Source organism: Neophocaena asiaeorientalis, unplaced genomic scaffold (assembly GCF_003031525.2).
Source record: "Neophocaena asiaeorientalis asiaeorientalis breed wild unplaced genomic scaffold, Neophocaena_asiaeorientalis_V1.1 scaffold390, whole genome shotgun sequence".
Classification (NCBI taxonomy): Eukaryota; Metazoa; Chordata; class Mammalia; order Artiodactyla; family Phocoenidae; genus Neophocaena; species Neophocaena asiaeorientalis.
The window spans coordinates 104,091-115,492 of NW_020173699.1; the positions used below are offsets into that span (position 1 = coordinate 104,091).

Consider the following 11,402-nt stretch of genomic DNA (forward strand, 5'->3'; position numbering starts at 1 on the left):
GAGGATTTCTCTAACCAAAACTTAAAGCAAAGTTAATCATATTTAGGACTATACATAATCATTAATTAATGTGCAATATCGTTATTAGGTACAGACAGGAAGTATATAAACACATAAAATTACTGTGATTAGCATAATTTTATTCTACAGTCGAACCATTTAAAAAATTTTTCCTAATCTTTCAACAGTCATTTTTTTGCCTAAAGTCAGCATTAATGTTAGTGCTTTCCTGATACCAAGTACTGTTTAGTAATCACAATAATTATTAACATCCATATACTTGGCCTCTCATATTTCAAGGTTCAGGATCTGACTGACCAAAACTAAGAAGTTCAACTACTATGTGGGAAGAATGGAGAGATCTTAGGGGATCCATTCTTGTTACTAGTCCTATCTGTAGGCCCTTATTATACAGCTGTGGCAGAGACAACAGAGTCTCATTTTTATCCAATTATTGTCCTTTTTGTTCTTTGTTGCTTCTAACACAAGAAAGGTATATAGTGGTGGTTAGTGTGGTCGTGTGTGCATGGGTGGGTGAAGCTGTGAGTTGTGAAGATGTAGGTGGCTACTCAGAAAAGACGTGAAAGGATGCAAACGGCATGGTTTTTCTTGTCACTGACCTTGGACAGGTACATTACAATCAAATATCCAGACACCAAAGGAGAGTCAGAAGTTTAAATTGTAAATAGGTAAGAAAATACAAGTAGGAAAGCCTGGTGTCCCAATTAAAATGTATATTTATAGTGCTTTCCTATGAATACTTTCACTTGAGAGAGTCTTTAGCCCAGTTTGAAACCTAATTTATCTGCATAATTACTCAGTTAATTTTAGTTCTTAAACAAACCGGAGATGGTAATCAGCAAATTGAGTGGCTCTACAACTTGAATTTGACGGAATGGTCTTCGCTTTATAAGTTTAGTAATGTCTGCCTTTCCGCTTCTGTCCATCAGATACAGATTTGATCGAGTTCCCAACAGCAAATTCACTCCTGTTCGTATATGAAAAGAAAAGTGCTATATTATCTCAGATTACATTTTTATAATTGAATTTATACTAGTATTTTTGCTACTCCAGTGTGCTGATCTATGTACAGGTGACGTTTATCATCTTAGGCTAATGTTAACTTCATTCTGTGTAAAAATGAACTCTCTGCCAACAGAACAAATTTATTTTCATTAAAATATTGAAGATAATACCCTCTGTCAATATTCTACTGGCTGGTGTCTTGTTTGCCATCACACAAATAGAACTTTATGTATATCTCAGCACCTTTCAGTAGTGTCCCAAAGTTTATAAAAATCAATCAACCTTTTTGAAAGTTACCATTAAATATAAAATATGCCTAGTATATATCAAGCCTTCAATTCAGTTGATTTCTCATTGCTAACTGTAACATGGTTTTAATGCTTTTAGAATAATTGCATGTAAATTGTTTTTAACTTGAGTGATTCTGTGTTCACACATATATTAAAAAAACTTATATTGCTAAATGCCTATAAAATTAGTTTTTACTTTCATGTATTTACACTCCTACACTCTGTTATTTGTGTGCTGGCTTTATTCATTCTAATAGAAGCACTGTTTATAGACTAAATGAGAAGACTAAAATAGCAGATTGAAGTAAAGTTAGAATATACTTCAAATGGGGGTCAGTCTCAAGATGGTGGAGTAGAAAGACCCTGAACACACCTCTTTCCATGGGCATACAAAAATTACAACTATTTACAGAGCAACTGTGTATCAGAATGACCTGAAGACTAGCAGAAAAGATTTTCCACAACTAAAGACATAAAGAAGGAGCCACAACAAGATGGAAAGGAGTGGCAGAGATGTGGTTTAGTAAAGACCCATACCCCAGGGTCGATGACTCATAAACAAAAGGGATATCATAACCACAGAGGTTCTACTCAAGGAGCAAGGGGTCTGAAACCCACATTGGTTCCCCAGTCTGGCGGTCTGGCACTGGGAAAATGAGTTCCTAGAACATCTGCCTCTGAAAATCAAGTGGGGCTTATGTTCAGGGGAGCTGGAGGGCTATAGGAAAAGGAAATTTCATTCTTACAGGGCATGCACAAAATCTCACATGCTCCAAGTGGCATGACGCAGGGCAGATGCAGTAGTGTGAAAGATGCCTGGGTCAGAACCACTTGTTGTTCTTAGAGTATCCCCCTGGAGAGGCATGAGGCAACTGGGACCCCCCTGAGGACTGACACTGGCAGCAGCCATTTTGGGGATCTCGGTCTACCACATTGACACATATTATAATCTTTTATTTTTCAAAATATAAAATCACAAATGATAAAAATGAATTACTAGATATTAAGTTCATCTCTGGGTAGTTGCCTGACTGGAATGATAATGAAGTAAACTTTGCTTTCTTGTTATCCGATACATTATATTAGTAGAACTTTGAGGATGGCTTATTTTTTTCCAAATTGTTTAATCCACATAACTATAATGTTTGCTACACTGCTCTATTTTTAATTTAAAATTCTGTCTCCTGTTCAATCATACATTAAGCAAAGTCTATGAAACTGAATGTAGGAGGTTGGCATTTATTTGGGATTTTTCCCTTCCTTGCATTCATTTATTCTGTTTCATTTATGATTCAGACCCGCTTGAGGTAAAATATTGTCTCAGCATTACCAATGTGGTTATAATTCTTCTGTAACAAAGGGTTGAAAAAGTCTATCAAAGTTAAGATATTACACAAGGAACTTTCTCTACAAATCCTCAAGATATTTTAAAAACAAGAACCTGAAGAAATTTCTTGTAATATCTCATTAGGTATTATATGTTGCATTCTGCCCAAATTAAAAATACTAAGCTTGAATTTTCAAATAATCATAACCTAGTCCAATTTTATATTTTAGCCAAGTTAATTTGGGCCGTAAAGAAAAACAGAATAAAAAGGGTAGGAAGTAATTCAAACAGCAAACTGCATTGAGTAAAAATAAATCAGCAAATAAATAAATAAGCAAGTTAACTACTGTGTGTGTATATGTATGTGTATATATGTATATACTTGGAAATGGTTTTTCAATAGCAAACACATGTTTACATCTATGATTTTTCACAAGTTTGCTATATAGATAAAAATATATTCTTTAAAGTATAACAACTCAGTTTTAAGAAACAAAACTCACCCCACAAAGAACCACAGCAGATCTCAGAAGTGAATTCTTTTTCATACATGTGGATTAGTGGTTTTTTACATTCAGGAGAGACATAGAGTGGGTTAACATTGACTTCAGAGGGTTGCTTAGATGATTTCTCAGGTACTTCCACTAATCCAGCATATACTGTGAAGAGAAGATATTGAGAGAACTTAAACCATATGCGCTTGAGTGTTTCCACAAATGAGACATAGCTTAGAAAAATTCCTTTTCCTTTACTGTATTTTATTTTTTTATTGGAGCTATAATTTCTATAAATCCTAAACCATCAGTTAACACAAATCAAGATGGTCAGAATACATTTCTGAATATGAATATACTTCAAGTTACTGTGATTAAATTGCAAGTAAAATCCAGATGAGGGACCCAATTTCTCAATTGTAGTTCAAATTTAGGTGCCATAAAGACTAAGTGAAGAGTAGATTTAAAAATATATATACATCCATCTGAATTTATGTTAAATGAGTATCAGAATGATTTGATTCTTTTCTGATAATGAACCAGTGGTCAAACACTGTATTTAATATGTGAACAGACTACAGCATTTGGAGATTATATTAAATACACTTACAGATGGTACTGGCAAAGTCAGCATTTGCAGCCCCTTCAGAACCTTTGGAAGGAGATGAGTGGCTGGCAGAAAAACCTGATTCTGTTGATACTTCTGATATGTCCATAGTGTCATTCTCATCACCAGGTGCTGCAGGTGCAGCGCCTGAGGCAACGGCATTTGAGGCTTCACTTCTACCACCTGACTCCTAAAAGATGATTAAAAATTTATTTTGACTTTATTAGGAAATTAACAGTGAGAGAAATATGATATGCCTAGCGGTTATTTGAAAAAGAGAATACAAAATTTGTAACATCTTATAATTCTTTATCCTTATAAAATCCACATTTACCAGTAGAACTCAACAACGTTATCAAAAAAGAAACAGGGCTTCCCTGGTGGCGCAGTGGTTGAGAGTCCACCTGCCGATGCAGGGGACACGGGTTCGTGCCCTGGTCTGGGAAGATCCCACATGCCGCGGAGCGGCTGGGCCCGTGAGCCATGGCCGCTGAGCCTGCGCGTCCAGAGCCTGTGCTCCGCAACGGGAGAGGCCACAATAGTGAGAGGCCCACGTACCAAAAAAAAAAAACCAAAACTAACTAACCTATATTGAGACAACTGATGCCAAAGTAGAAATTCAAGGAGCATGAACTCCTTAGCTGTATAATTTGCGGACCTAAAATTTGTGGAGTTTTTACTATGCATTAGATACCCTGCTAGGCATCGTATTTACATATTGTTGTGAATCCTTGCAACAACCCAAAAAGTAAGTAAGATCATCTCCATTTTACTTACAAGGAAACTAAAGCTTAGCGAAGTTATATAATTTATTCAAGGTCATAGAGATAATTAAGAGGATCAGTTTGAAGCCAAAGTCTGTTTGATTCCAAAGCTTACATTCAGCTATGCTATGGTAGATTCAATTCCATTTTGTCAAATGACAAAGCTAATGATGGAAAATCAACTAACACAAATTCAAGAGTGTGAACATGCTTCAGTGAAAATTTAGCCAGATTCCATTAACTTACAGAGAAGAAATTCAAGGATAAAAGTCACAAAATGTGACAGAATTTATGTGGGATGCCATATCCTGTGGAAAAACATACCAACAGTTTTTGGTAAGCCTGTTTGCTGATAAGCATTTCTTTGTTTCTAAACAGTGATTGAGACAGCTGTGCTGCCCTGTCAAAGACTTGTTTTTATGACCTTTCCTGCCACAAAAGTGTTGCCGCATAGCAATGGGAGATCAGCTCCGTGCTTTGTGACCACCTAGAGGGGTGGGATAGGGAGGGTGGGAGGGAGGGAGACGCAAGAGGGAAGAGATATGGGAACATATGTATATATATAACTGATTCACTTTGTTATAAAGCAGAAACTAACACACCATTGTAAAGCAGTTATACTCCAATAAAGATGTTAAATTAAAAAAAATAAAAGATTATCTCATCCTAAAAAAAATTAAAATAAAAAGAAGATCCATTTACTCTGTAAACGTCAAAAACATTTCTTAAGATAACTGGAGATAACCAGGGGTGCTATGAAAACTGTGCTGGGACATCCTTTTTAAATGTCTTTAATTAAGATAAGTAGGCAGGCAGTTAGGTAGGTAGGTAGTAGGTAGGTAGGATGGATGGATGGATGGAAAGATAGCTAGATAGACAGATAGATAGATAGGTAGATAGATAGACAGATAGAGAGGCAGACATAGATACTTTCCCGCTGATGTTGCTTTCCCATTGGAAACCATCTAGGGAGTTTCCTCCTTCCTTGTTTTCTTTGTTTCCTTCCTTCATTGATTTCTTCCGTAATTACTGTATGCCTGCCATAGACGAAGCCCTAGGTTGGACCCTGGGATTGCGTGAGTAGGTAAAGAAAAGTAATCAAGGATGGATTAAAAATAGTTCCTACCTTTTAGGAGTTTACAATCTATCGTGACAGAAGAGCAAGTAAACAAATAAATAAATTACAAAGTCATAAGTACTAAAATAAAACGATGGGCAAAATGCTTGCAAGTGCAGATGAAGGGGTGTGTAATTCTGCCTTGGGAAGTCAAAGATGATATATGAGTTGGATCATGAAGGATGACTAGTTCACAAGCAGAGAAGAGGTAAGGGGAAGCCTTATAGACAAAAGGAAGTGCTTGAACATGGTCACTAATTCATGAAAGAGCACGGCATCTTCTAAGCTAGTTATGATAGGACAATAGGCTGGGAAAATAAATTGGCATGATTTTTCCTTTGTCTGGAATCTCATCTCTGTTTTCAGATATCCAATACTCTCCATTTGTCAAGAATTAGTTCAAAACCCACGTGTTCCAGGAAATCTCTGTGATAATTCCTATTTATCTAGCATATGTGAAGCTACTTGAGTATTTTAAAACATGTCTATAAAGTCTGTAAATATTTTGTGAATGACAAAATAATTGTCTAAACACAGTACACTACTTCTGTTTTAAATTGTATGTGTTAACACTTCCTCAAATAGTTAAAATAGAAGATAACAATTCCACTCCTAGATATATAGCTCAAAGAATTAAAAAGAGGGACTCCAACAACTGATATTTGTATACCAATGTTCACAGCAGCCAAAGGTGAAAACGACCCAAGTGTCTATCAACATATGAATGGATAAACAAAATGTGATATATTCATACTACAGAATCTTATTCAGCCTTAAAAAGGAAGGAAATTCTGATACATGCTACAAAATGGATGAACCTTGAAAATATTATGCTAAGTGAAATAGACAGACACAAAAGGACAAATATTGTATGATTCTGCCTATATAAGGTACCTACACAGAAAGTAGAATAGAGGTTATTAGGGACTGGGGGGAGGGATAATGGGGAGTTAATTGTTTGTTTGAGATGATAAAAAATTTCCAGAAATGAATAGTAGTAATTGTTGTAAAACATTGTGAATGTACTTAATTCCACTGAATTGTATACTTAAAAAATGGTTAAAACATAAAATTTTATGTTATGTGTATTTTATCACAATAAAACCTCCCAGAAAAATGTATGTGTTAAGAGGCACTATCCCAAGCATGTGATCTGAGTAATAAAGGTAAACAAATAAGATAATTTTGTCCCTGGAAGAAAATAGGAACCATCCAAATTAGAAGAAATAAAGATCTATCTACAGCTATAATTAAAAGTCTTTAAGGCTTTGGGATAGAAGTTTAAAATATATTTGTAATGGCTGGAAATATGACATATCACATGAAGAAACGCATTCACAAGGAGAAGAGTTCATTCTCCTTTTCAAATGGCGCATTACCTCTGGTTTATGTTCAAATTCCTGGGATGCTGGTCTCTCCAATACTGGATCATTTATCTCTGAGCAATTTCCTCCATTGAGTTCAAGGGCTTCACTCTCTTCATTGGTTCCACTGACTCCCTCATTTCCATTACTCTCTTTGCCTCTTCTTCCACTGCCTGTATTGGCTCTGTGTCCTTCATGGTCTCCAATGGCTTCACTGCCCCTAATGGCTGTACTTCTTCCGTGGCTTCTACTAGCTCTCTGGCTTCCATTGCTGCTGAAAGTTCCTTCCCCTCCATCACTTCCATCTTTACCATCTTGCTTGTAGCTTCCACCTCTGCCACAGCTTGGCCTGATAACAAGATCTAATTAATGATAGAAAACCACCCAACAAAAACATATTTGAAAGTCAACAAATGAAACAAAATTAGTATGCCTTACACATATGTACTATCTCCAGGCATGTTTTTGTTCTATGTGAACACTACTGCTATGATATAGATATGAAAAATGTCCCTATGTCTTGTCAATCTTAAATATTAAATTAACACCATAGCCACTGTCAATTCCCTGGCTGCATTTGGATGGCAGATGGAAGAGAACTTGCATCCTTTATTAGGAACATGTGTTAGGTTAGTAGCAATAATATGTTTTATTTTCTTAAACCGTAGACTACTTCATGCATTAGCAACTTCACAGCCACATGAATGATCAAGCCCATATTTTTGGTTCAACCACAACATATTTAAATAATTCTTATAATATATGTAATTTATGTTAATTTAAACATGTGCCTTTATTTTCTAACATGTGTATTGTCCGCTTTGCAACAGATTTCCATTGATTGTTCTATTATTATCACCAGGAAGTTCAGTAATATAGATCTCATTAAGTTAAGATAGTCACTTAATTATTTGCTAAGAACACCAAGCTTAGCAAAATGTCTCAATGATCTTTTGCATAAGGGACAACATAAATATGTACCTATGATAATTCTAAAAGCAAATGAATTTGAGAACGGAATTCCTGGTAGATTTTTAGTTGGCAAAAAAGAAAAAATGTTGAATGAATTGTAGTCTGTTCTGTCATGTATATCCCCAGTAACATTTGAAAATTAACAAAATAAAATATGGATTTCAATATTATGAAGCAAACAATTCTCCCACTGTTAATTATTTTTCTAAAAATATACTATATTAATGAATCACCTTTGAGAGCAGTTTAAATACAAACCATAAGCACATGTAAATAAGAACACACTGGCTGCTTATAGAGCAGGAACAAGTAACTATATATATATATAGCATACTGGTGGTATGCCAAAAACACTACTTCACTAAATATTACCACTTTGAGCAGCTACTCTGTAAGAAGATAAAATTGAACGAGCACTGAATTTAGTTAACAGCAGTTTTCAGAATCCCAAGGATAATGCTATGTTAGTAAGTTGGAGCTTAAAACTATCAAGTGAGTATCATGTTTGCACTTCATTTTTCTCAGCAAATTTAGAGATTTTGTTCACAAACATCAGGGCTTCAACTTACAATTATTAATAGGCACACTACTTAATTTGTCAGCCCATTTCTCACACTCATTGTGTTTTACAGGGTAGAATGATTCAGTAGCATTAATTTTAACAGAAACACCCAGACAGCTCCAGTTATAAAGAACTTAATAAATAGTTGAATGCTAATAAAATATAGTATTACAAGAAATGCAAAATTAAGTGTTTTGCATTAAAATAATTTAAAATCTATTGTTGAAAATCAACCATTTACCAACATGCAAGTGCAATTCATTCACCCTCTTGGTAATAAATTTTGAAAGTAAACCAAAGATGCAAATAGTTTTGAAATGATAAAATATGGATAATGCAAGTAATCCAGAAAAACCAACCTTGGCCAACTAGGAGCATCATCACGATTATTGCCTTTGTCATCAACAACCTCATCATTGTCATCATCATCTTCGTCTTCACCAGCATCATTAGCCTGATCAACCTGGTTATCCAACTCATCACAGCCATTGTCATGGTCATAAGTATCTTCATAAGCATCATTAGAATCATCATCATCACCATCAGTATCAGCACCAGCATCATAGAGTTCAACATAATCACCATCCTCTTCAGGTGGCTGAATGACAGGTGCAGGAGTTAACCAATCATTCCGGAAGATTTCAGAGAGTGCATTATAGCCTACCCATTCATTTGTCAAGTAAACGGGGGGTGATATTTTTCCTACTTTAAATCCATCTGGAACCTGTGTGCACAAGAAAGGTTAATGTAGTCTCTAGTAGCCTTTCATTTTCTTCTAGATTGGAAAGCTTCCAGGCTGATAATATTTTAAAATGTATTTTCAATTGAAATGAAGATGTTCACTCACTATATAGAGCCAACATTTTTGTGAGGATGAGCTGCCAAAACCCAAACCTCAGGCTATGATCATTAATGGCCTTTCTGGATCACACAGGGCAAAATTTACTCACTTTGTTTTATATTAGTCCTACTTATCTGCTGAGAACTAGACATTTGGTTTTGGTGCTGGAGAAGAGAACAGGTGATTTAACATTCTAGAGAAGACTATCACTTTTTTCCTTTTGCTTTATCCTTTGATATTGGGATTAGCTCTTAAAATTGATATGTTAATTTCCCAGCTCTAGTTTTATACAACATAGGTTGTATTAAAGTAATGTAAACACTTCTAAGAAGTAAATTCATATAAATTCACCTTTAAGTATGGTATGTGTCCTATAAGCAACCTCTGAGCAATCTGAAAGGGGTGTATGTGTAGTAGGGTAGAGGTAATTACAAAAGTAAAACAGAATGATCTGAAAGCACACTGCAAAAATAATTAGAAGGCCTTTTTATTTATGAAATTAGAAGGCATTTTATTTTTTGCTAAATGTTTTATCTTTATGCATTGCCTCATCATCCACGAAATGATATTAGACAAAAACTGAGCATCTAAACCTTACTCCTTAATTTGAGATTAGCTTCTACAAATAGCTTTTTATCACTCCTCTCCCGAATATGTTATGACACAAGAATGTGAAAGTAAAATATTTTATGATAGATTAAATGTTTTTATATTTTACATTATAAAACATTTTACATTAAATGTTTTTACATCGATTAAATTTAATTTCTAGATTTCATATTCTGCATACTGACATACCAATAGAAATATATATTTGAAAGATTAATTTAAAAACTGAACACTTTAGCCTTTCCCTCGAATGAAGATGAAAATATGTAAGTTAAAAGAAATTGAAATTTAAAAAGAACAGATATAAATGCTTTAAGAGTTAAGATGGAAACCTACATGGATGTCAACCAGCAACCTCTGATCAATAGTAGAATAAGGTGGTGATGACTGGGACCTCCTCCTGGTCACAGGGCTCTCTTCCTCAGAAGAAGATTCTGTGGAATGCCAAAAAGACATTAGTAACAGTTTTGATCACAGCCATTGACTTCATTTTTATAGTGTACCAGTTCAATCCCTTGGTATTTTTCTTGTAGCCTCTTTCCATTCTGGAGATATCACTTGGTAAATTCTTATGGGGCTAAGATCCTATGTTCTGTTTTCACAGCCAGTGACAGGCTCAAGGTTTGTTCTGTTAGACCTGCATGGCTTTTTTTTTCAGTATTAAGTGTACACTTGCTAGGTATTTCTCTCTATCTGTGTAACAAGGTACACAATAAGACTGGTATACAGATAGTCCCATGAAAAAAAGAGAATGTATCAAGAATAGGAAGGGCTGGGTGGTATTTCTGGCCTCCCATACTAACCAGTAGAAAAAAAGCCCAACAGTATACTAGAAGATGATGGATTAGACAAAACTTTCAAGAGGAGAGTTGACTCTTGAATCTTAATCCCCCAATTTCTACTCAATGATATATCTTCAAGTATTTCAATACAGTTGAGAAGTGAACAACTGAAAAGTGGCAGATCTTAGCCTTTTTTATAAAGCCAGGAACCCTTCTGTAGAAGCTCTCTGCAATAGAGCTTTCTGCAGTAATAGAAATGTTCTGTATCTGCATTGTCCAATACAGTAGCCACTATCCACACATGGCTATTGAGCATTTGAAATATGGCCAGTGTGTCTGAGAGGTTGAATTTAAAATTTAACTTCATTTTCGTTTTAATTTTAATAGCCACATTTTGCTAGTTGTATCACAATGCACAGCTCATTTCTATAGTGTAAATATTTCCATTTAAAATGCAAATTTGTCTGGATTAGAAGTCTGGATTTTTTTTTTTTTTTTTGCGGTACACAGGCCTCTCACTGTTGTGGCCTCTCCCGTTGCGGAGCGCAGGCTCCGGACGCACAGGCTCAGCGTCCATGGCTCACGGGCCATGGCATGAGGGATCTTCCCGGACCGGGGCAGGAACCCGTGTCCCCTGCATCGGCAGG

General features: G+C 35.4%; 1 protein-coding gene across 2 annotated transcripts in view; it reads right to left on the reverse strand.

Annotated features, from left to right (window-relative positions):
* NRK (Nik related kinase) overlaps window positions 1-11,402 on the reverse strand; it is a 154,848-nt gene that overhangs the window by 17,408 nt on the left and 126,038 nt on the right. Inside the window, exons 17-22 of one of the 2 annotated variants that reach the window (XM_024750551.1) lie at window positions 10,310-10,407; window positions 8,883-9,121; window positions 7,005-7,338; window positions 3,748-3,934; window positions 3,147-3,302; window positions 845-988 (exon numbers count right to left, since the gene is read on the reverse strand). In XM_024750551.1, the coding sequence (XP_024606319.1) occupies window positions 845-988; window positions 3,147-3,302; window positions 3,748-3,934; window positions 7,005-7,338; window positions 8,883-9,121; window positions 10,310-10,407 (1,158 nt within the window). Of the gene's footprint in view, window positions 1-844; window positions 989-3,146; window positions 3,303-3,747; window positions 3,935-7,004; window positions 7,339-8,882; window positions 9,248-10,309; window positions 10,408-11,402 lie in introns of both variants that reach the window. The other variant, XM_024750550.1, reaches the window with a different exon arrangement.